Below are 26,997 nucleotides of genomic sequence, written 5' to 3'. Positions count from 1 at the left end.
GGATTTAAGTAGGACTTGTGCATGTCCACCTGGAGACACAACTGCCACGGGACACCTGCTAAACCCGTCCAGTCAACTGCCCTTTGCTGTTCCAGCCAGTTCTTCTGACATGCTTTGGGAACCCAGTGAGAAGAACCTCTCTGAGCCATTGCCCAGCCACTCTTTATCCTTTTGTATTCATCTTTTTAGGTAGGTGTTAATGTACAAACTTCCCCTTCCGTGCTCTAATGACACATTCATTTCAGAATGTGGGAACCCATGCTAAGCAAGAGACATGTAAGCTGGGATTTTCCTCCATCTCAGGAATATATGTTGGAAAAACCCCATTTTTTAACACAAAATGGGAAGTGAATTGTGTTATGATGATGGTAATTACTGGTGCTGGATCTAGTCTGGCACACCAGGGCAATGAAGGCAGGCATTCATTTAAAAATCTGAGTTTCTTCCTTGCAGTATAAAATTATGAAAGACAACTGTTAGGTGGGTAATATTAAAGGATCTACAGCTCTGGACAATTATTGGCCATTTCTGTCCCGCAGTCACCACTCAGCACCTTGCTCTCTCCTGTGAAGGGTTTACAGACACCTGCCCCAAGACACAGTAGCTCTCCCAAAATGAGCACTGCCTGAAGACATCTCAGATTCTAAAGATTTGTTTTGACAGGAAAGGTGAGCAGATTCCTTCTGTCATCAAAGGGAAGCATTCCAAGGGGGAAAGCTGCTCCTCCCAGGCCACGTTCTTCCCTCAGAGAGCTCCAACCCTGCTCAGCTGTGGGGGAACACACACACCTCGAGGGATAAGGGCTTAAAATCCAGAATTTGCTGTCATCCTCATGATCCCCTGACCCATGGCCTATGGCCAGCACTGCTGTGTGCCCCATACCTTGTTCTTGCTGCTCTCACAGGACTGTAAACTGGCCAGGATCTGGCTCTCTATGGCTTGGACCCATGCATCCCTCTCTTCATAGGTGGTTGCTTCAAAGTGCCAAGTCTGGCCCGTGAGAGAGACAATGATAAACTCAAAGTTCTCTTCTTGTTCTGGAAAAAAAAACAAAAAAAGAAAAGGAAAAAATAAATGCAATAGGAAGGAAAGATTAAGTTAAGGACAGTGAAAAGCAGCTGAAACAACCTTGGTTGGTAAGAACTTCTGATACTCAATGGTTTTAAGCTGAAGGAGGGGAGATTTGGATGAGATTCTGGGGAGAAATTGTTCCCTGTGAGGGTGGGCAGGCCCTGGCACAGGGTGTCCAGAGCAGCTGTGGCTGCCCCTGGATCCCTGGAATTGTCCAAGGACAGCTTAGACAGGGCTTGGAGCAGCCTGGGACAGCTGGAGGTGTCCCTGCCATGGCAGGGGTGGCACTGGATGGGCTTTCAGGGCCCTTCCAATCCAAATTCTGGGATTGTGCAAATCCTGTAACTGCAGGTCTGGATCCTGCCCTGCACAGTGCACCAGGAAACAGCCAGGATACACTCTCTTCTCTCCAAATGCTGTGCAGAGAAAGCAGTGCTTTGGGGAAACACTCAGTCCCTGTGTTTGTGAGCTTGGAATGGAGTCTGTGCCTGGATCAAACATAAAGTGGCCACAAGCATCATTCAGATTTAAACCTGAGGTGCTAAAAGCTGCATAATGTAAAAATCAAAGGGTGCCACAAAATAAAAGATGAATGGACCACAAAGAGCTGACAGTACAGGAAATGTGACAATTTACCCTCTTCTTCCAAGCAGTTTTTACAAGCAGAGATATATTAAAGCAGATGTGGACATTTTCTCCTCTACAGCATAAATACTGGGATAATAATAATAATAATAATTACTGGGCTATAATACAGGATTAAAATCAGTTCAAGCTATTCAACATCCACATCTGACATGGGAGATGAGAAAATGATCTGAGAAGCCAGGAGAGAAGGTCAGTGAAATATCCTTAGGGCTGCTGGAGGAGGAGGACAAGTATTCAGGCCAGAGGAGCAGCACATGGAAATACCAGCAGCACTGAAATAAATGGACACACACCCCACCTACACATGGGACACCAAAGCCAAATTAAAAAAAAAATCAAACAGAGTAAGTGCAATTGGGACGGGCTGGCACGAAGCATGAAAGGAAAAGAATAATAGAGCACAAAATTCTGGTGAGCATCAGCCATAACGAGCTTCAGAGAGAACATTTTGTCTGATAATGACTGATTATATATTCAGAGCCATGACACTGCTGTGTTCCCTCATCATCCATAAACATGCAAAGATCAGGGATGAATCCAGCAGCAGATTTAAGGGCAGCACTGCTGTGTTCCCAAGCTGGGGGACAAGGGCTTTTCTTGGATAAGCTCCATGTCAGCAGGGCCAGTGCCTGCACTGCTCTAAGGATGCCTCAAAAGCAGCAGGAGGTGACTTGGCACCTCCAGGTGGGGATAAACACAGAGCTGAATGTCATTTTCAGGTGCAGGGAGGCACCTGAAGCAGCAGTTTTACAGTGCTTGGGATAAGTGGGAAAAGAAATCATGGAATATTCAGAGTTGGATGGGATCCAGAATGATCAGACCCCCCCAACAATCCCACCCTGTCCATCCCTGGAGCACTGGCAGCCCTGGGACTGTGACCAAACCCTGGAGAGCCTGGGCAGTGCCCAGCACCCTCTGGGGGAAGAACCTTTCCCTAAATTCCAGCCTAAACCCCCCTGGCACAGCTCCATGTCATTCACCTGGGTCCAAGACGAATGATGCACAGCTACAAGTGTTCCACTGGAGCAACACAGTGTTCCAGAGAAGCAGGGAGAGGCATTACCCAAAATGCCATGAATCAATCACAGCCAAAGCCTCGTTTGTCAAGCAGAGCTTTCAGGGTTTCCTGAGGAAGGTCCAAGAGGAACAACTCCACAAAAAATGAAGTTACATTCAGCCCTGTGCACTGTCTCCTGTAGGACAACAGAGTCAAGGTCTCTGCAGCACCACTGGCTCCTCTGATCTCCTTTTTAATAATGCTGATCACACACTTGGAGCTGCTTTGCCCAGGAGGAATAAGCCCAGGAGAGCTGCAGCACATTTTCAGGTGGGGCTGGAAGGACATTTTGAGGTCCAGAGAAGAAAAGAGAGCCCCAGGAGGGGCTGAGGGAGCTGGGAAGGGGCTCAGCCTGGAGCAAAGGAGGCTCAGGGGGGACCTTGTGGCTCTGCACAGCTCCTGCCAGGAGGGGACAGCTGGGGGGTCGGGCTGTGCTCCAGGGAACAGGGACAGGAGGAGAGGGAATGGCCTCAGGCTGGGCCAGGGCAGGCTCAGGGTGGACATCAGCAGGAATTTCTCCATGGAAAGGGTGCTCAGGGATTGGAACTGCCCAGGGAGGTTTGGAGTCTCCATCCCTGGAGGGCTTTAAAAGATTTGTAAATGTGTCACCTGGATTAGTGGTGAATGTGGCCCTGCTGAATTAACTGCTGCACTTGATGATCTTGTAGGTCTTTTCTAACCTTCATAATTCCATGATTCTATAGCCACTGAAGCCTCAGATTTACTCCCCAAAAAGCTGTGCTGGTTGAAGGCATCCTGCTTAATTTTTTTCTGCTTAAACACACCAATATTTTTTTCCCCCCAAGCTCAACTGTGAAACAAAGCAGCAGTGCCTGCTCCACATCAGCCCCAGGACAATTCCTTCAGAAGACAAGGAACAAACCTGTTCCTGTATGTCCTTAAGCACAGCACACAGGAACAGGAAAATCCAGGCAGGAGGATGAAGTTGTTCACTTTTTACTCTTCAGCCAAATTATAGCTTGTGCTATTTAAATCCCTGTGAGCCCAATCACAAAATTTTATTAAACAGTTTTCCATGTTTAACAGTTATTCATGGAAAGGTCCACTATAATAGTATTTTAGCACCATCAACCTGTCGAAATCAACCTGCCCAATTACTCCAAACTACATTAATAACACCGGATATTACACTAATTGTGTCCAGTTTCTATGCAGACGAGGTCCCACGGGGCTAATTTTGCATCCTCAGGGGCAAGCAACTCAGCCATCAGCCTGATTTCACCAGGAATCCCTCCTCATTACACAAGTCCAGGCTGTCAAACTTTTTTTTTTTTCCCTAAAAGAAAAAAAGGTTAATGGGCCAATCAGTCATCAATTATTTCCTGGAAGGGCAGCAGAGGAAGGGTTAAAGTGTGAAGAACCAGCTGCCACTGACTTCCATTTGGAAGTTATTATCAACAGGAGATGTCTGAAATGCTGTTGTTGTTTGTTTTGCCTTTGTTTTTAAGAGGGAAGGGTGGCTGGCATGGGAAATGAGCCAAAACTGTGAGGTTGTGATGATATGGAGGGAAAAGCACATTTTAGTGGAAGCCCAGTGAATTTTAGGCTGCTCCATCCTTGGAAGTGTTCCTGGACAGGGCTTGGAGCACCATGGGACAGTGGGAGGTGTCCCTGCCCATGGCAGGGGTGGAATGGGATGGGTTTTAAGGTCCCTTCCAACACAAATCATTCTGGGATGCCAGGGACACTTCTCACCATCATCTTTCCACACTCAACAGCATTTAACCCAAGTTCACAATTTATTTTGCTCTGCCAAAAAAACCAGACACTGCCACAGCCCACCCACTTCTGGAAAGCAAAGAGATAAAATTTCTCAGGAGCAATGGCTTGTGGAAGAAAAAACAAACGTTCAGGGCCTGCCCCCCCCTGCCTTCCCCTGCCCATGTGTTTGTGATGTGGGACTGGGATCAGGTTTAGAAACCCACACTGAAAATTACCACAGGATACAATTAGTCCATAACTTGTTCCAGAGAACTCCACTTTTAGTCTATGGAATGCAGGGAAAACACATGTCCAGGAGCACTCACACCCCCTGGTCCCTCTCAGGAGTGGCTCTGAATAATGTGCACAAATCAGCTTGGTCTCCAGTTCCACTCCCCTCCTGTTTCACTCTCACTGCATAAATAACACCTTGCAGCAGTGAGGGGCACAATTCCAAGTCACAAATTCCTAGAAGATCAGGTTGGGAGGGACCTCAAGGATCACAAGTCAACAGGAGGCAAGGGCTCCTTTCTGCTGGGCAGAAATCACACCCACCCTGAAAGCTGCCTTTTAAACAAATAAATAGGAAGGTATTTAGGAGTATTCTGCCAGAATAAGACTGGATTTTCTGGGTTCCAGGCCAGCCAGGCTGTGCACTTGTATCTCTGCCCAACACAGCTGTCAGGCAGCAGAGGATGCTGGTGCTGCTGCTAATTAACAGCAACTCATCATGCACATCTGGAGGGTGGTGCCACTCACACAGAAAACATTTCCCAGGAAGAAGAAGTCAAGTGCAGCACCAAAACCCCCTGGAGGGTGTGTTTCTAATGCTCCTGAAGCACCTTCAAGAGCTGAGGTTCCAGCCTGAATCCCAGCCAAGCCTGCCTCAAGTAACACCCAGACCTATTTCAGCTCCTTTTTCATCTCTCCTGAAAATCTCTTCTGCTTGAGCACCACAACCCTTCATCCTCTCCAAAGGAGAGGGAAGAGCTGCCTGGGTGCCCTGGGAAGGAGCAGGAGTTGTTTACAAGCACAATTTGTTTACAGCAGTGGTGTTATTTATGTCCCACGTGTGTTAGGTCAGGTACCTTTGCCACTGGGTGAGAGTCACCCCCCTCACTTGGCAGATAAGTATGTTTATTAGCAGCCTCAATTAAGGAAATATTTGTGCCATGTCCCACTGGGCATGGCTATGCTAATACTTCTCTCCCCTTTCCAAACCCAGTGTCTAAATCTAATTAGTTTTGAAAATCAACCCCATCAGGACAAGGGAGCTCTGCTGTCGCTTGCCCACAGCTCTTGGTAAAGGTTGTGTTCCAGTGGAAGAGTTTTATTCTGGTTTATAGCACATTTCTCTGAGTAGTGAAGAAAGGCTGAAGGCACTGAAGCCCTCTGCCTCACAGGCTCAATGTTTTATTTGGGTGCCAAGACAGCCCAAGTTGAAAAATTTTCATAAATTCAGTTTAGACAGAAAAATTTTTAAAAATCCAGTTTAGATGTAACTTCCTGCATGGCAGCAACAGCATCACTTTAAACCAAAGGTAGCTGGGGACTGCCAAGTATGAGTATCCAAACAAAAGTTCTCCCTCAGTGCCCAGCACATCCAACCAAAATCACACATGCCACAGTGAGGAGGGGGAAAATCAGGATTTCATATCTTTATGCAAGCAGAGTACAGGTTTTTAATTCCTTAAAGACAATCCTTCCTGCTGCAAAATCATAGAATCACAGACTGGTTTGGGCTGGAAGGGACCATAAAGCTCATCCAGCTCCTGCCACAGGACACCTTCCACCACCCCAGGCTGCTCCAAGCCCTGTCCAACCTGGCCTGAAATCTGTTAGTACAGGAGAAATTACTCTGCATTTAAATAACACTGCCATGCTCACAGGTACAAGGCACCCTTAAAGCCAGAGTGGGGATTGTTTAAAGCAGAACTCACTGCTATTTATATACTATATAAATATTATATACTCACTGCTATTTATATAATGTACTATGATATAGTGTATACTAGTATATAATATTATAAACTCACTGCTATTTATATTTATATAGAATACTAATTGCTATTTATACTCACTACTATTTATATAATATATTATTATATATTGTATACTAGTATATAATATCATAAACTCACTACTATTTATATTCTATATATTATATATTCACTGCTATTTATATAATATACTATAATATATTGTATACTATTATATAATATTATACACTCACTGCTCTTTATATTCTATATAAATATTATATACTTATTGCTATTTATACTCACTACTACTTATATAATATATTATTATATATTGTATACTAGTATGTATTATAAACTCACTACTATTTATATTCTATATAAATATTATATACTCACTGTTATTTATATAATATACTATGATATACTGTATACTAGTATATGATATTATAATCTCACTGCTATTTATAGTCTATATAAATATTATATACTCACTGCTATTTATACTCACTGGTATTTATATGATATACTGATATACTTTATACTAGTATATAATATTATATACTCACTACTATTTATATCTATATAAATATTATATACTCACTGCAACTTATGTTCTATATAAATATTATATACTCACTGCTATTTATATAATATATAAATATTATATACTCACTGCTATTTATATTCTATATAAATATTATATACTCACTGCTATTTATATAATATACTATGATATACTGTGTACTAGTATATGATATTATAATCTCACTGCTATTTATAGTTTATGTAAATATTATATATTAAAATTGCTATTTATACTCACTGCTATTTATATAATATCCTATGATATACTGTGTACTGGTATATAGTATTATATACTCACTGCTGTTTATATAATTGTACCTATTTTTCCTCCTGAAGAAGCAAAGGATTGCTTCAAGCCTGGCTGCCTGCAACAGGGAGCACGTGGGACTTTCTCATTTGGCTTCCTATGGGAAACCACCCAGAACCTGACAGCTAAAGGGTTTGGGCAAACTCTAACACAAATGAAAGTGAAGATTTCTTGTAGTGAGAGATCTGATGGAGGAGGTGACTCTGCAATTTTGGGGCAAGGAAGGGGTCGGGCTGTGCTCCAGGGAACAGGGACAGGAGCAGAGGGAACGGCCTCAGGCTGGGCCAGGGGGGCTCAGGGAGGGCACAGCAGGAATTTCTGCATGGAAAGGGTGCTCAGGGATTGGAGTGCAGTGCCCATCCCTGCAGGTGTCCAAGGCAGGCCTGGAGGTGGCACTCAGTGCTCTGGGCTGGGGACAGGGTGGGCATCAGGCACAGCTTGGGCTCGAGGGGCTGGGAGGGCTTTTCCAACCTCAGTGATTCTGTTATCCCCTCAGAAGGCTGAGTCCTTCAGCTGGGATCCCACACCTGGGCCAAACCCCACCCAAACCCTTCTTTTTGGTGTGGGACAGCCAGGAGAGAGCAGCCCCTCTGATGGGGAAGCCCAAGCCCAGAGTGCCCCACTGAGCCCTGAGGATTTCAGCTTTTCTGTTCTTCCTGCATTTGTAATCCTGCAGCTCTTCAGTGCACAACTCTGAGCTCCACATCCAGTGTGAGCTGCTGCTTTCCCACTCTGGTCAGACACAACAATTCCCCTCCAGGCCTGGGAATCCAGACACCTTGAGAGATGGAATCAAAAGTGAGTTGGGGGAACAAACTGAAATGGCTTCATTGCCTGCAGCTGTAATTGGGAGATGAACCCCCAATGTGCAAATGCACCAAACTAATAAAAACCTGTGACCCATTGTCCATGTTTTGGAGGCCCTTCAATAAATAAAATTGCTTTTTATTCCCTTTATTCTGTCTGGCCTTTAGGTGACCCTAAAAGGCATCACCAGAGCACACCTGGGCTGCACCTTCCCCCAGCTCCAGCTGAGATCTGCCCACCTGGCAGCACACCCAGAGCACCTCAAAACACCAGCAGGGAGTTAAAAATGATTGGAGAGCTTTCCAAAGCAGGGCTGAAGCTGAGGGAAATTTTTTTTTTGGTGTGTGGATAGGTGTGAGTGCCACTGAGCAAGCGTGTGCCAAGGACCAAAGCAGATTTGTTATTCTGGACTGTCATCTCCCATCAATGTTCTCTTTTCTGAAGGCATAATTATCCAAACATGTGGTTTTTAATACTTACAATGCTCATTAACTCCACATTTGCATGTCTCACCTCACAGTACCAGCTCACAGCTAAGAACATTGAACCTCCAGCTTTTGGGGGGGATAAAGCATCCAAAAAATGATAGATTTGCCCAATTTTAGAATTTTATTTTGATGCTGTGTTTCTCAAAACTTTTTGGGCCATGGCCAGCAGGACTGTGTTTCCATACCAAGGTGCCTTCAGTACCTAGTTTGATCAGTAAAATAAAAGATTCCTCAAATTAGGCCCTACAAAAACTTGATTTATAAAACACGAGGCAATTCCATGGATTTGTTCCCCTGCTGCAGTTTATGAACAGGTAAATAAAAACTCACAAGCTTCTCAAGCACTAAACCTGTAGCAACAAACACACCTGATCAGAGGAAAAATGGGGCTGGGAGGTGTAAACAACAAATAGAAAATTGAAAATTATTAAAGTGTCTTTGTGGGAAAAAGACAACCCCAAGACTTATGAATATCTGACAGTCACTCTCTGTCTTCTCATATTTATTTGAAAAGACAATGAAAGGATCAAACCAGCCAGTTTAGCAGCTCTGAAAGGCAATTTTACACTTAGGCTGAGAAATGAAATAAAATTATAGCTTAAAAAAAAAAAGAAAAAGCTGCCTTAACAAGCTGGAATAAAACCCCACTTTTGTTTCCTGTGCACACTTTGGCAGGGAGAGCCAGGCCCCCAGCAGCAGCCTGGGCTGTAATTGTGCAAAAAAAAAAGGCTGGTGATATAAATCAGCAAAGGTTAATGATCAGGATGTGAACAGAGGGACTTGTTTACAGAAATAGCATGCAATTTAAAATTTACAAGAGATTTAATGCCACCGCTTGGCAATCACTAAAATCAACAGCCCAGAAAACAGTGACATTAAGAAAAATATTACAGTTCTAATCATTCCAAAATAAGTCAATTAGTGTTAGGGCATGAGCTGGCGATTACTTGACCCATTTGGTTTGCACTTAAGTGAAGAGAAAGAAAAAAATCCCCCTCCCTTATAGCGAGATTACTGAGTTGTGACCTATTTTGCATTCCCTGTTCCTTACACCATCCCTCTTCCATGCTGCTGGAGATGCTGGTGGTGGGTTTCTTTCCTCCCCCCCCTCCTCCTTGCTCGCTTTGAGAGTCATTTTGACCTTTGACATTTGTAATCATAATAAAAAAATAGATATATTTTAAAAAAAAAGTTTATAATTGTGTTGTTTGAAGGTGGAGAGGGGCGGAGGGGGGAAATAAATACATAAAATTCCATGTGCTGTTATACAAAAGGCATGATGGGTGCCTTGAGTGGGGGGAAAAAAAAGCAATGTAAGTCAATTTGTGAACTTTGGCACCGGGTGACCTTTAGAAATACAACAATATCCAGAATTTACAAGCAAGAGTAGCACATGCAAATGACCCGGCACTGTCTCGCCTCTGGATTAGAGCTGCAAAGAGCATTATGGAGAAGGCTTGCACAAAACAAATTAAGATTGTTACTTAAATGTCATGGCACACTATTGTGTTTGGCTACAGATCATTACACCTGATACTAACACTTTTAAAAACCGTAATAACTTGGGAAATATTACATTGAGTGCCCACATGGAGAAAGGGAAAATATATATATGTATCTCTTAAAAAAAAATAAAAAATAAAAGGAGAAAATAGGTTCCTGAAGTAATTTAAACATCACCACTCCACGACTAGAGGGAAAGGTCAAAATTTAAGTAAGCTGAAAGGAACATGAATGGCAAAACAAAAGGCACAACAGAGAGATGAAAAGCCCAAGTGGAATGACTCTGCAACCACGGGGTGGAAACAAACACGCATGCTTGGGGCAAATCTCATTTCCAGGGGGAGAGGGAGAGGGGCAAGGAGGGCGAAATTCTGGAGAAGTGGGTTAAAAAAAGGAGGGGAGAGAGAGGAGGTGTGTGTCTGGGACAGGTGGGGTTGTTACCTTCGGTGTTGGTGCTGCTGCTGCTGTAAATATTTCGCAGGCTACCAACACGGTTTAGTTTCCAAGCTTTGCGTTTGGCTGCGTCCAGAGAGCAGGAGGGGAAGAGAGAAAAAAAAATATAAAATAAAAAGAGAATAAAAATAAAGCAAAAAAGAGGGGGAAAGAAGAAAAAAAAAATGTTGTTGGTTTTTTTTTTTTTTTTTTTTTTTCCCAATGAAAAAGGGGAGAAAAGAAACATCAAAAAGCATGTGAAGTAAAATACAAGCACGAGCCTGGTCACACGTGAAGAGCTACACACAGAAAATGCACACAAGGACCACTCAGCCCCTGCAATCCATGGCCAGTGTGGAAAACCTCAAATTCAGAGTGATTCTTCTTTCAGTCACCACCACACGACACGATTTGACAAGATTAAATGGATCTGCTATTGGAATAGACAAAACCAGACCAGTAGAAGGGAAAAAAAAAAAAAAAGGCAAAAAAAAAGAGGCAGGAAGTATTTGTGCAGAAGATACAGGACTGGACAAAACAGCTACTGTAAAATGTGATTTACTTCAGGACAAAACACAGCCAGACAAGAGCTCCTTTTCCTCCAAAAGCCTGTGGGGATCACTTGGTGCCCAGAGGTCCCCTTAAACCTCCTTTTTACATCACCACCTTTAGAAACTGAGGTGATGATGTCATGACCTTAAATCCTCATCCCAGCAAATGTTCTTTGTAGCACTGAGCTCAGAGGAAGCAGAATCAGAAAATCCCAGAATGGATTGGGTTGGAAGGGACCTCAAAGCCCATCTTGTACCACCCCCTGCCACGAGCAGGAATACTTTTCATTATCCTAGGCTGCTCCAAAATTCCTCCCCCACTGCAAAATTTGGAAAGGAGGGGCGGAAAAAGTCTATTTTTTACATAGAATAGCCACACCATTGTTTTATTAGAATTGACCCAAACTTTGAGATCCTCTGAGCTGCTCAAAAATCTGGCTCAAAAGCACCCTGCTCCCAGGGGAGAGCACACTGTCACCCTCTTCAGAAGCTTTGAATTAGGCTGGGTTTCCTCCCACAGGAACCAGATGAAACATCTGAGTAGACCAGGACACCTGAGAGCCACTGGAAGAGCAGGGAACTGCTGGAGTTGCCCTCTCTGGAAGTGTGCAAATGGCATTTGGATGTGGGACAGGGTTTAGTGGTGCTGACTTGGTGGTTGGACTCCAGAAGTCTTCTAAGGGACCTCAGAGCCTTCTCCCTCCCACCCTCACTCCTCAGGATGTCACCCACACCCCCCAGCACAGCCAGTACCAGGATACAATAATTAAAAACATTTCCTTCAATACTCATGGAGGAATTTCTGTAATGCCCCACAGAACTCAGACCAAACAGCTGCTGACAGGGAGAAGGAACAGGACACAGAGTCACTCCAGGCTTTATCAGACAGCTCCATTTTCAGCTGAAGAATTAAAGCTGGAAGAGCACTGCCTGAAGCCCCTGAGTGTTGAGCCAGGTATGATTTGAATAAAGCCATCTGCTTTATGCAGTGCTCCATGCTGAAGGGGAGGAGGGCACATTCTGAGTGACATCACCACATCTAAAAGTGCTTCCATGGGGTGCATCCTTCAAGCTGGAAAAGCCCTTTCATTTAGAGACCTGTTTAAGAAGTCTCTGCACTAAGAGGCACAATTGCCCTGCAGAAAACTTGTTTTCCCTCTGAAACATTTACATATAAATAGGGAAAACCGAGGTTTGGCACCCCTCTGAAAGGGAAGATGGTCTCCAGTGCACAGAGACCCTTTCCCATTTTTCACACTTTAATGTGTGCAGGACTGAACCTGCAGCCTGCTTTTCTATTAACCTATTGATGAAATAATCCATTTTAATGTGTGAAGTGTCAGGCCTTTCCCTTCCCTTCCAACAAATGGACTTTTCCCACCGAGATGCTGAGGTCCTGACACATCCACATGCATCCCTTGGCATCCACTGGGCTCCTGCCTGCTTCCTCCAGGTGCTCTCCTGCCTTTAAGGGTTCAAGAAGGCTTTGGACAGTGCCAAGCAAAGCCTCTGCAGGGTGACTGATGTGCCAGGAGAGCAGAGCCATGCTGCCCTGCCTGCCTCTGCAATGACACCCTGCAGTCACCACAGCCAGGCCCTGCAGGGCATTAGCTGCCTGCTTTGGCTTTTAATTATCTCCAGGATATGCAGCTTGTCTGCTCTGCCTTCACTTCCTGGCTTCCAAAGCAAAGCCAACAAAAGCTCTTGTGGCCAGCTCCAGAGATATCTATATCTGTATCTATATCTATATCTATATCTATATCTATATCTATATCTATATCTATATCTATATCTATATCTATATCTATATCTATATCTACCTATATCTATATCTATATCTGAATCTATATCTATATCTATATATATATCTATCTATATCTATATCTGTATCTATATCTATATCTATATCTGTATCTGTATCTATATCTATCTGAATCTATATCTATATCTATATCTGTATCTATATCTATATCTGTATCTATATCTATAACTGTATCTGTATCTATATCTGTATCTATATCTATATCTATATCTGTATCTATATTTATATCTATATCTATATCTGTATCTATATCTAATCTATATCTGTATCTATATCTATATCTATATCTATATCTATATCTATATCTATATCTATATCTATATCTGTATCTATATCTATATCTGTTATCTATATCTATATCTGTATCTATATCTATACCTGTATCTATATCTATATCTGTATCTATATCTATATCTGTATCTGTATCTATATCTGTATCTATATATCTATATCTGTATCTATATCTATATCTATATCTATATCTGTATCTGTATCAATATCTGTATCTATATCTATATCTATATCTATATCTATATCTATATATCTGTATCTGTATCTATATCTGTATCTGTATCTATCTATATCTATATCTATATCTATATCTATATCTATATCTATATTTAATCTATCTATATCTATATCTATATCTATATCTATATCTATAATCTCTATCATCTATATAATCCATATAATCTATTATATCTATACATCCATCTATATATATCTATATCTCTATCATCTATAAATCAATATAATCTATATTATATCTATATATCTGTCTATATCTAATCTATATCTGTATCTATATCTATATCATCTATATAATCCATATAATCTATAATATATAATATATATATCTATCTAATCTATATCTATATCTGTCCCTATATCTATATCATCCATATAATCTATATTTTATCTATATCTATCTATCAATATATAATCTATATTTGTCCCTATATCTATATCATCCCCATAATGTATTTTTAATCTATATCTATATCTGTCTATATATCTCAGTATATCTATCTATCTCTATATATCTCTATATATCTATTTCTATCTCTATATCATCCATATAATCTATATCTATATCCCTATATCATCCATATAATCTATATTTTATCTATATCTATCTATATATAATCTATATCTATCCCTTTATCTATATCATCCCCATAATCTATATTTTATCTATATCTATGTACATATGTCTATATATCTATGTATGTCTATATATCTATCTCTATCCCTATCTCTATATCATCCATATAATCTATATCTATATCCCTATATCTATGTAATCCATATAATCTATATTTTATCTGTATCTATCTATATATAATCTATATCTATCACTTTATCTATATCATCCCCATAATCTATATCTATACATCTATCCATATATAATCTATATCTATCCCTATATCTAGATCATCCATATAATCTATATCTATATCCCTATATCTATATAATCCATATAATCTATATTTCATCGATATCTATATATTCATCTATCCCTATATCTATATAATCCCTATAATCTATATTTTATCTATATCTATATATCTATCTATATCTAATCTATATCTGTATCATCCATATAATCTGTATTTAATAATCCATATAATCTCTATATATACATATCTATGTCTATAATCCAAATCAATTTTCTATATAATATATATATTATTTGGGTTGGGGTTGCAAACCAGTATATATTTTATATATATATATATATATATATATATATATATATATAAATATATATATATATATATATATATTAAAATTTATATCTATATCTATCTATCCCTGTATCTGTATAACTCATATCTATTTATATATATATAAAAGTATCTATCTATTATCCAAATCTATTTTCTATATTATATATATAGAAAAAATATATTTTCTAAATATATATTATATAGAATATAGATTTGGAGATACTTCATATATATATTATATATATTATTGAAATATATATATATTTCATATATATATATATGATTGGGGTTGGGGTTGGAAACCAATATATGATATATCTATCTCATATATATATAATATATAGAAATAATAATAATATATATAATACATATGCTTAATCAAAGAAACTCCAACTGGTTCTCAATAAAAAGCTGTAAGGAATACTTCATTATCTATCAGAAAAACTCCCAAATAATAATAATAGTAATAAAAAATCTTTAAGGCAGATTGATTTTTGGAGTAATTTCTGGGAGTGTGTTTTCTTCCAAAAGTGCCACCAAGAAGTGTTTCTAACTAAAGATTCCAGTATAAAAATAAACCAACCAGACAAACTTTCTCAAACCTCAAACATCTGGAATGAAGTGAACACCTTCCCAGCATTAAATCTGACTTTTCCTGAAGTGCAGACAGCACTGGCCCTGGATACTGAGGGTGCAGGGAAGCTGTGCCTGCCCCAGCAAGGCCAAGCCCAACATCTGGACAAACACCTGCATGGCCACTGAGCCCCAGCCCAGAGTGCCACATTCACCCCATTCTGAATGCTCCAGCACTGCCCTGGGCTGCTCTGCTGCCTGAGCACCTTGCAGAGGAGGAACTGTCCTTGTCCTGAGCAGGGGTGGTGGCAGCAGCTGCAGCAGCAGGAATGGGGACACAGATCCTCCCTTTGCTGGGGCCTCTGGGTGCTCCCTGTGAGCTGGACTGGCCCCACTGTGAGCTGGACTGGCCCCACTGGTGCAGAAGCAGCTTTTACACCTGCACTGCAGAGTGAGAACAGCTATGCTGGAACAGAAAAGCTCCAGGACATCCTTTTGTAAAGATATGGAGGAACTGGGAATCAATTAAACCTAATCACTCCCAATTCCCTCACTTTGTATTTGCTCAGGCAGTAACTTTACAGCTGTGAGCAGCCAGGGTTTCTGGGTTTGCCTTCTGTGATGGGGCTGCTGTTTACCCTCTGCTAATGCACATGCCTGTCCTGCCCAGGTTTGATCAGCCAGGTTCTGCAGAAGTGTGTTTGCTGCCCCCACCATCCCCTAGCGTTGTTCCCAAAAGCAGGAGGGGTTTGTAGGAAGGCTTTAAACCCACTCACATCTGTTTGTGACCTGGGAAGTTCTCTAAGGATGCTCAGGATGCTACAGTCAACAAAACCCTGCATTAACCCTTTCCAACCTGCTCCTGGGGGTCTCTGTACAAATCAGCAACGGATGATTTGTACAGAGGGATGATTTGTACAGGACTGCTGGGAACGTGCCTCGAGCTGTTTATCCTCCAGCATCACTCTCACTCCATGGTTATGACAGTGGGAAGCTGCCAGCAGCTCACATCCCCAGCAGCAGACCAAGAACTTCATCTTACAACTCCCTTTAAAAGTTTTTTGACCAATCAAACAAAGCAAAAGCATCCTGACAGTGCTTCTATCCAACCACTGTAAGCACACACACCTTGGGTTAAACAATGCTTGCTTGTTCTGGATGCAATGCCTGCTTGTAAGCACTAAAATACAATGCACAGAACTTCCTTTGTGAGATTAGAACTTCCTAATATCTCAGTAGATAAACTTTTCTGTAGCTCAGGGAGTTATGCTAGCCAGGTGCTAATACACAGATCATGGTTCTATTTGTCCTTACTTTTCTGCTTTTTACATAATTTTTCTGCTGATCTATCTCATGGCTACTGCTTAGCTCTAATGGCATTTCTGCTGTCTCTGTGGCCTCTTGCAGCTTTCCCAAAACCCTCTGATTTTATGGAATCCCACAGTTCCCCCTTCCCACCACCATCACCTAGCATTGTCTCCAAAAGCAGGAGGGGTTTGTAGGAAGGCTTTAAACCCACTCAATCTGTTTGTGACCTGGGAAGTTCTCTAAGGATGCTCAGGATGCTACAGACAACAAAACCCCACATTAACCCTTTCCAACCTGCTCCAATTCAGCTCCTTTCCCATTCTGATAAGCAAAAACAAGCTTTTATTCCTGGCAGAGTGTTCACCTCCCTCCAGTGCTGCAGCCAGGCATTCCAGATGTGCTCATGTCACCTCTGCCCTGGCTGTGACAGAGCTCCTGGCTGATTAGACAAGCAGTCCTCAGCCAGCTGATTGAAAGCTGCTCTGGCTGCTGGGCTGTGTGTCCGAGCCTGGGCAGCCATGGTGGAGGTGGAATTACATGAATTCCATCCCTGGAGTGTGCTGAGCAGGGCTGATTAAATGAGGCACGCCACAGCCCTCAGCATCAATTATCAGAAATAATAGGATCTCTGCACCCAGGCTGGGGGAAGGGGGCTGCAGTGTCAGGGGCTTCCCAGAGCATCCTCCCAGTGCCCAGTGCCAGAAATAAAACCAGCCAGGCACCCCAGCAGTGCAATTCCACACTGGGGAATTGCAGAGAGGAAAATCCTCCTCCCACAGCACAGGGCAGCTTCTGCAGGCAACACCTGCCCAGGGAAATGGATTTCTAAGAGGAGGATGGCAGGCAAAGCTGAATATTTAGGGATAAACTTCAGTCCTCCCCCGGCTCTCCCTGGAGATTTCCTGCACCACAGGTGGTTCCATCAGGGGCAGGCTGGGGAATTTCCTCCCTTCTGGGGTACAGCTTGTCCAACAAGACCCCCCTGTCTGGCCAGAGGATGGAAATGATTTCATTGAGAGGCAGCTCAGGACATTCTCAGATGCAAATTTGTCTCTGGCAAGGGGCTGGACATTGCCTTATCCTATGTGAAAGCAGAAATGACAAAAAATCCTAAAAAAAGGGTTAAAAAAAACCCCCAAAACAAACCCCAGGCCTATCTAATATAGATCTGTACATAAATGTGAATATCTAAGTAAAATGAACTGGATACATTGCACTTCAAGATCTGTCCAACACTACAATTTAAAATTTAAAAAATGCCACAAAGTGCATGGATCTTATACAAAACAGACTCATGAAAAGGTTTGGGTTGGATGGGACCTTAAAGACCCATCCTTAAGGATCTGGTTCCAACCCCTATTTTAAAATATTATTATTATACAGATTATTATATTATTTAAATATTTTTATATTTCTAAAATTCACTATTTTTCCATTTATTCAACCAGATTTCCCCAATGAACCATCTTTCAACACCTGAACGTGACTCTGAAGTTTCCCAGCATTTCTGTTTGGAGCAGGAGGGATTATCAGAATGAATATCCCAAAAGACAAAAAAAAAAAAAAAAAAAAAAAAGGGGGGGGAGACAGAAGATATTTCATATGGCAACAGCCCTGAAAAAGCCCTTTTTGGACTCCAGAACACCCAGAAAAAACAAGCTGATGTAAAGTAAATTAATAAAAGTGCTGAGTTACAGAAATTTCCCCAAATACAACTCAAACTGTATGGTACAAAAAAACCCCAACTCTGCCACTGAAATCCTTTCCCATGCTCTATTTCAAAGCCAGCAAACACTCTAAAAGTAATACTTCAAATCCCATGAATAGTTAATTACGTTTGCCTTCTCTGCAGCTTTGAACATTTCAAATGAAGGGGGAAAAAAATGAAAACACATTCATACTTCTGCTGGTGACAGGGGAGAAAAGTTACTTTAATTAAACATTTCTAAAAAATGTTTTTAGTTTTTTTTCCCCCCTCCCCTTGCAATATTCCTCCATCCAAACTTAGGACCCACTAAATGATTTCAATGCCTTTCCAATACCCTATAAACATACAAATTCCAATTGACAAAAAGGAAATGGTAATTGGAAACATTTTTCTCAGTTTTTCATTATCTGAAGCAGAAAATTATGGCTCTTTTCTACACACACACACACAAAAATCCTTTTCAACCACCTAGAAAAATTGTCTTTTAATAAAAGCTTTCAATTATACTATCATATTTCAAAGGCAATGAGCAGTTCAAGCAGCTAATCAAAGGTGTAATTATTTAATGACTCTGACTCCTGCTATGGACCAGGGCTGCCATGGCTTGGCTGTGATCAGCAGACCCAGCTCCAGCTCTGGAACATTCCAGCCACCCCTTCCCAAGGGAGGCTCCTCCAATTTTGGGTGACTTCACCAGGCCAGCTGAGCTATTATGGAATTAAGGGAATCAGTTTGTCACTGCTTTTTTTTTGTACACATCTGGACTAAAAAAAACCCAACCCACAAAATGACCATAAGAGGTTTTCCTGCAGAGGAAAGGAAAATATTTCCCTGACAAAATGGGATTTGTCAAGATCTAATTGATTTTTTTTCCTTTCACTTTTAATGCTGCATGGCAGTTTTCTGTAAAGCCCACTCCAATAATTCAAATGTTAAACACCTCCTTCCCAAAATGTGCTTATTGAAAATCTGCCTTAAATGCATTTCAGTATTTTTATTGAAAGGAATCTTTATTCATTTCCTCCAGGTGAGTGAAGCAGTGGGCAAGCAGAGCTTCTGACTCCATTCCACTGCTTTTCTCGTGCCTTTCACAACTGGAAATGTGACTGGAGGACCATGCAACCATCAGGCATTAATTACCAGAGCTATCCAGGAGTGCACAGGGCACCTTGGCTTATTTGTGACTTATAACAGAGCAGTTTGTGCCTGATCTGAGCCTCCACCCTAAAGATGAACTTCTGTTAGACTTTTCCTGTTGTACCAAATTCCTTTTTGTTTCTGGCTATGCAATTAGACTTCACAGACCCACCAAGGTTGGAAAAGACCCCAAGATGATCAAGTCTTGACCAAATGTCACAAAGCCCGACAGCAAAGTGCCACAAATGTTCATTTTCTGAGCACTTCCAGGGATGGTGACCCCACCACTTCCCTGGGCAGCCTGTTCCACCTGATCCAAGACACTGGAGCCTCTGGAATCTCAAAGATATTCACATTCCTACCCAATTATCTTGATCCTGGGCTCAGTGTCACGTTTGTCACCAGGATCAGGGGAGAGCTCAGGTGACACCAGCACTGGGGTGGCACTGGAAACCAGACACGGAGGGGGAGCTGCCCCTCCCAGCTCTGCACCTTGGGGCACTCCAGGATCAAAGGGGACACCCAGGGACACCACACCTGGGGCACCTGTGACAACAAAGCCTGCTTGATGGGACACCAAAACCCAGTGCATTTGTTGGGAATGTTCCAACAAGGCAGGAATGATGAATTTGATTTGATGTTTTTAGAAGGTGAATTTATTATATATTATATTATATTATATTATATTATACATTATATTACATTATATTATATTAATATTATATTATATCACATTATTATACTATATTCTATTATATTATTATATAATAGTATATAATATATATTATATTACATTATAACATTATATTATATTATATATATTACATTACACTACAATATAATATAATATAATATAATATAATATAATATAATATAATATAATATAATATAATATAATATAATAATGTGATATAATATAATATTAATATTATGTAATATAATATATAATTAATAGAATATACTATATACAATTTATATTATATTATATTATATTATATTATATTATATTATATTATATTATATTATATTATATTATATTATATTATATTATAACATTACACTACATTACATTATATTATTATATTATATTACATGATATTATGCTATTTTAAAGAATATTATATTAAAGAATGCAGAAAGGATATTTATTTAATGCTTCAAATTTCATAATGAAAACTTGTGACTCTTCTTAGAATCTTGACACAGTTTGGTTTGGATTGGTGAAAGAGTTAACACGACTCACATCACAATTTAATGAAATAGTTACTTGTGGGTAAACAATTTTTAAATATATTTTATAGGAGTAAAACAGAGGAGAAATAAATGAGATAGGAATTTTTTTTTTGAGGCTTTTTAGGAGAAATATCTTGGGTGAAGGAATTTTTTTCAGAGAATGTGAATGCTACAAAAACCACCTGGGCTTGGAGAGCCCTCCTGGCAAAGCTGCCACTGGCAGGGATTGGATCAGGTTGGAAGGGTCACCAAGAGCAGCCCTGGAACACAAAATCCACATTCACTAAAGCCCTCCCAATGCCCTTGGAAGGAGATGAGGAAAAAAGGCTGAAGAGGAAGCAGAATCCTGGGGAAGAATCCAAGCAACTTCTGCCAAGGTGTCTTACAGAAAGTCAAGACTGAGCACCAATATTTATGGAATTCTTCCAGCTCTCATTTCCTGGAGATTTTTTGTAGATCCAAGTGATGAAGAATTTGATTTTCCCAATGCCCAGGTTAGGCATCAGTGTCACTTTGATATTCCAGCTCTGACTTAGTCTGAAATGTGAACTACTGCACAGAAATCAGAATTATTGTTACTCCTCCCATTTTGCTCACCTTTAATCCACATCATCCATCCCAGTGCAGAAGGGAAGTTCACAGCAGGGAAATGTTGGATTTGCAGGGAATGCCCTGACAAAGGCAGGGATGGTGAATCTGACTCCATCTTCTCAGAAGGCTGATTTATTACTTTATTATAGTATATTATATTAAAGAATGCTATACTAACTATACTAAAGAAGACAGAAAAGATACTGAATGCTAAATAATGAAAACTCCTGACTCTGTCCAGAGTCCTGACACAGCTTGGCCCTGATTGGCCAAAGAGCCAAAACAACTCCCAGCAGAATGCAATGGAACAATCCCCTGTGGGTGAACAATCTCCAAACACATTCCACATGAGCACAGCACAGGAGAAGCAAATGGGATAAGAATTGTTTTCCTTTTCTCTGAGGCTTCTCAGCTTCCCAGGAGAACACCCCTGGGTGAAGGGATTTTATCAGAGAATGTGAATGCCACAGGTAAATAAAAACTGAGGCACAAACAACACCCAAAGCCCATGTTTGTGTACATCTAACAGAAACATGAGCTCTGTGTGACTTTGCAGCACTTGTGAAAATGAGCAGGAGCCAGCCTGCCAGAGCTGGGTGTTGATTGTGCAGCATGTCACCCCTGTTAATTGTTCAGCATGGTCACCCTGCTTGTGGTGCCACTTCTCCTGGGAGAGTGGGGATTCCTCACTGGAAAAATCCTGCTTGGACAGATTCCTTGGGTTCACATCCCCCACAAAGTGCTCAGCCACCTGTGAGGATTATTTCTCTATGAACCTGAAGGATCATGCTACGACAGGGCAATAATTTGGGCTGGAAAAGACCTTTGTGACCATCTCCCTTTTTGCCTGAGCTTCTACATCACCCTGCACTGACAGAGCAGGAGACTCCCAGTTCCTTGCCTTGGCTAAACTGGAAACCACTGACCTGCAGATGTTGGGTCCTTCAGTGTGAGGAGAACAACCTGAGCATGGAGGGTCCACTGGAACTCTGAGTTGGCAGAAATTCCTACCCAGGGCTGCACCCACAGCAGCCACAGGCTTAGCTGTGGCAGCAGGAAATAGGACAGGACAAGAGGAATGGTTTAAAACAGAGGGAAACTGGGATATTGGGAAGGAATTCCTGGCTGGGAGGGTGGGCAGGCCCTGGCACAGGGTGCCCAGAGCAGCTGGGGCTGCCCCTGGATCCCTGGCAGTGCCCAAGGCCAGGCTGGACAGGGCTTGGAGCAGCCTGGGACAGTGGAAGGTGTCCCTGCCCGTGGCAGGGGTGACACTGGATGGGCTTTGAAGTCCCTTCCAAACCAAACCAAACCAAACCAAACCAAACCAAACCAAACCAAACCAAACCAAACCAAACCAAACCAAACCAAACCATTTTAGGATAAACCTATTAATTTGCATTTCAGAACTCCTCAGAGCCTGCACAAACAAACAGCCACCTCAAATAGGACCAAGCAATGTCCCAGCAATGGGACAAAGCAGCGTGGAATTCTCACAGGGAGTTTGCAAAGTTCCAGTTTCTCTCCCCAGACTCACAGCTCAAGCAATGCTTGCACAGGTCTCCATCTCTCTGGGGAAGGAATCTTCACCCATCCCTCTTCCTAGGGAGAGATTAAGTGCTGACACACCCCATGGGTGTCAGAACTCAGGACATCCCTCGGGGAGTCTGGAGTTGCCAGGACCCTGCCAGGGGCTCAGAGACCCTGGCACACAGCCCAGAACACCAGTGGGCTCGATTATGAACCCTGGAGCAAACTGCCACCTTTACATGAAGAGATAGAAGCCACAGCAGGTTAAACAGTGTAAGAATAAAGTTATCACTGGGTGCAAATGTAGGTTTGGGGATTGTTAGTATAGGGGTTTTGGGGACAAGATGGAGGGATTTGGGTGTGTCTGGCCTTTCTTCTTCTCCTTCTCTACCTCCATCTCCAGTGGTGATGTTGGCACTTTTGGATTGGTTTAGAGTAGAAGCTCACTGTCTAACACAGGTGATAGGTACTGGAAAATAACTGTAAATATTGTACATGTAAGTTTTAGTATATAAAGATAGCACTGCCCTGGGGGCAGGCAGAGTGCCTCTGGCTGTCCTGCTGAGTGGACCTGGGCTGGGCAGGGAGAAGGTTTTATAGATAAGATACAATGAACAATTCTGAGACTGAGAAATGAAGAGCTCTGGCTCCTTCTTCAGGCACCTGGCTGGGAAAAGAGACTTTCCAACTCTTCCTGGGATCACTCTGACCAGCTAGAGAGACTCTGACACATGGGAACAGAAAAATTCTTTCCAAGGCCAGAGACAATATTTTGTCTCCTCTCCATAGCCTGCATTTCCATTTCACTCACAGGAGTTGCCATCACCTATGGCTGCCTTGGGTGGGGACCTCAGATTCGATGTTAATTTGCACAATACCAGTGAAAAATGTAAAATCATTCAGTTGAAGAGGTTTGTGATTTGCTGTTTCCCAGATCTTTGCACAAACCATCCAGCTCAGGGTTGTGGCTGCTCATACACATCCCTGTAATTTGACTTCTGTAATTTGACTTTTTTTTCCCCAAAAGCTGTGGTTGCTGGAAATCCCTGGGGAGCTGCTGTGGTTAGCTCTGGAATGAAGCTGAGAAAAGGAGGATGGGATTTGCTTTTTGAAAGTTTTGAACATTAGGCAGGGCCCACACAAACACCCCAGGGCTGAGGGACCAAGCCATGAATTAAGAGACTCGTGCCAAAGTCGTGCTGCCTTTCACCTTTCCAGCAAAACCCTGAGTGCCAACTCAGATAAAGATTAAAGATAAATATGAAATCCTGAATTTACATCAGCTGCTGGTGTCACAGGCTCCCTCCCAAGGCACAGCTCTGAGCTGTTAAGCACTGCCTGGCTCAACCACAACGCCTGTTACTGATCACTTATTGAATAATGGAAGTGCCACAACTGATAAAAGCTTCCAATCCTGGCAAAAAATGATTTATAGTATTTCACTCCACTGGCACTGTTATTTGTGTGACAAATGGCTGGACAGACACCAGTTAATCTCCACACAGCTCCAACTCAGATGTGAGCAGCCAAATGATCAGGCCCTGCTAACACCACAGCCACGCTGCTGGGAGGGGCTGAGTGCTGGCACTGCACCCAGGCTGAGCCCCAAATCAATGCACCCAGAGGATTTTATTTCATTTTATTTTATTTTTGAGGGGTGGGGGGCAGGCAGAGCCTGGCTGTAAAAGCAGGAAGGTGCAGCTGGGGAGATCAGCAGTGCAGAGATGAAATCATCAACACCAGGGAGGCATCAGAGATCTCAGGAGGCTCCAGATCCTTCATGGATTCTTCCTGATGGCCAAAGCTGGGCTGCAGCATCACCCACAGCTGGCAAGGCTGTCATGCTGCAGTGTAACATCACTGTGAGCTGCTAACCTCACCTTGCTCTCAGCTGGGAGAGAGGGATGGGGCTGCTTTTGAGGCAGAACAGGCCAGGATTTCCCCCCTTGAGGAATGAATGGAGTTTAAAATTTACAAGCAGCACATCAACAGCAGCTTTATCTCACTGGTTGTGTCAGCAGCATCCTGCTCCCTGCAGAAGTCAGACCTGTTTTATCATCCACTCCTTCCAGGGCTGAGCTGGCAGGAGTCTGCATTATTCTCTTGGGTTACTTTTCAGCTCTGCACCCCAAATCTGCCATTCTTCTCATTCAAAAAACCAATTTCCACATCTATAAAAATCATGCCAGCCCCTGCCACGGGCAGGGACACCTTCCACCAACCCAGGCTGCTCCAAGCCCCATCCAACCTGGCCTTGGACACTTCCAGGGATGCAGGGGCAGCCACAGCTGCTCTGGGCACCCTGTCAGGGCCTCTGCACCTTCCCAGGGAAGATTTATTTCCAATATCCCATCTAAACCTGGATAGAGAACAGAGAGCCCCAGCAGATGAACCTCTGGGCTGCCACAGAAAGACAAGAGCTCAGTCTGCACACAGGAGAGCATTCAGGAGAGGGAGGTAAGAGGACCTGATAAGGAAGAAGCAGCAAGAATTTTCTTCAGAAGGCCTAAAAGATCTCTGGAGTGGTAAAAACCCCACAGGCTGCACTGCCAGTAGCAGGAGAAATGCAGATGGAGTGTGAAGGTGACTGATACCATGGGAAGCAAGGAGAAAATCCCCACTCACAACTGCTTCTTGTGATCTCAGGTCTACCTCAGCGTGTTTGCTCTTGAAAGACACTTGTGATAATGTGGCATTGAAAACTGCCCAGCTTTTTATCCCCTGACAATGTCCTGTGAGAGACTTGGACAACTCTGTTAGTGTGCCAATGGGAATTGCTTAGATCACACATCAGCCTGGCCAGGATTTCACACTGGACCAGTGTGAGGGTAAATAACACACAGGTTCTTCAGGATCCCTTCCCTCTTTCCAACTTTCCAACCCCAATAATATCCTGTTTGGATTCTTCCAGTCCTCTGCAACATTCCCACTGCTAGGGGATCCCTTCAAAATTGTATCACCTTTCCAGGTGGAGTTAACTGGCAGGTACAGAAATGGCACAAAAAACCCCCACAAAACACCAATGCAAAATTACACTGGGCATTCAAATATTATCAAGGTTTAAACAGATTATTTCCTTTAGTGGGCACAGCTGGACTTGCTTGGTGGGCAAGAACAAATGGGTTTGGTAAAAAAACTGAGCATGGAAAACCAGGTAGAACAAGGTGCAATCAAAAGGGAAATTTCAGGAGAAAATCAGAGCTGTCAGCCAGACACTGGTGTGAACTTTGTCCCCAGGTGAGCTGTAATGTCACTGAGAGGATAAAAACCCCTTAAAATGCTGTGCCAAATCCAGTCAGCCTTTCCTGCTTGGGATGGGAAGAAGCTGGATGTGCTGGAAAACTGTGAGCAATCAATTTCTGCTCTGAAGTTCCTGGGAGTGTCACTGGCATGTTTTATGGAAAATCCTTTCCTTGGGATTTGTTCCTCCTGAGAAGCTGAGAGGCCTCAAGAACAAACTGCAAACAATTCTTATCTGCTGCTGTGGGGTGCAGCAGGGGGAATCTGTGATTGGTCTCACCTGGTTGTTTCTAATCAATGGCCAATCCCAGTCCAGCTGTCCAGACTGTCTTAGTCAGACACAAACCTTTGTTATTCATTCCTTTTCTATTCTTAACTAACTTTCTGACAAAATCCTTTCTTCTATTCTTTTAGTAGAGTTTTGAATATAATATTTATCATAAAATAATAAATCAAACCTTCTGAAACATGGAGTCAAGATTCTCATCTCTTCCCTCATCCTGGGATCCCTGTGATCATCATCACAACTAGAGGATAAAAACCCCTTAAAATGCTGTGCCAAATCCAGTCAGCCTTTCCTGCTTGGGATGGGAAGAAGCTGGATGTGCTGGAAAACTGTGAGCAATCAATTTCTGCTCTGAAGTTCCTGGGAGTGCTAAAGAGGAGAGCCTCAGCTCATTGCCTGGTGCAGCAGAGGGAAGCAAATTCACCCCAAAAATGGAGGGGAAATCATGAAACCTGTGCCCAGAGATGTACAGCTGGGATAGAAACAGGCACTTGGGGGGAAATTCTTCATCTCTCAGCATTCCCACAGCTCTCATTTCAGCCTAGTCCATCCCTTGCAGAAGGGGCTGGACTTCTGACTAAAATTACCAGCATGGAGGTGTCTGGCAGTACCTTTTACTCCCAGATTAAAATCTCAATCATGCCTTTCCACAAAGCTCTTTAGGAGAAAAAAAAAAATATATATAGATA

At 42.2% G+C, this 26,997-nt stretch overlaps 1 protein-coding gene across 8 annotated transcripts in view; it reads right to left on the bottom strand.

Moving 5' to 3' along the window:
• AGAP1 (ArfGAP with GTPase domain, ankyrin repeat and PH domain 1) overlaps window positions 1–26,997 on the bottom strand; it is a 329,227-nt gene that overhangs the window by 49,768 nt on the left and 252,462 nt on the right. For 4 of the 8 annotated variants that reach the window (XM_059868340.1, XM_059868339.1, XM_059868337.1 and 1 more), the window contains 2 exons: window positions 10,612–10,689; window positions 883–1,037 (listed from right to left, as the gene is read on the bottom strand). In XM_059868340.1, the coding sequence (XP_059724323.1) occupies window positions 883–1,037; window positions 10,612–10,689 (233 nt within the window). The remainder of the gene's footprint in view (window positions 1–882; window positions 1,038–10,611; window positions 10,690–26,997) is intronic. The other 4 variants (XM_059868341.1, XM_059868338.1, XM_059868345.1 and 1 more) reach the window with 1 other exon arrangement.

The sequence above is a fragment of the Haemorhous mexicanus genome, chromosome 26, assembly GCF_027477595.1.
Source record: "Haemorhous mexicanus isolate bHaeMex1 chromosome 26, bHaeMex1.pri, whole genome shotgun sequence".
In the NCBI taxonomy this organism is placed as follows: Eukaryota; Metazoa; Chordata; class Aves; order Passeriformes; family Fringillidae; genus Haemorhous; species Haemorhous mexicanus.
Note: the sequence above shows the minus strand (reverse complement) of the source record. Positions and strands in the feature narration are given on the sequence as shown.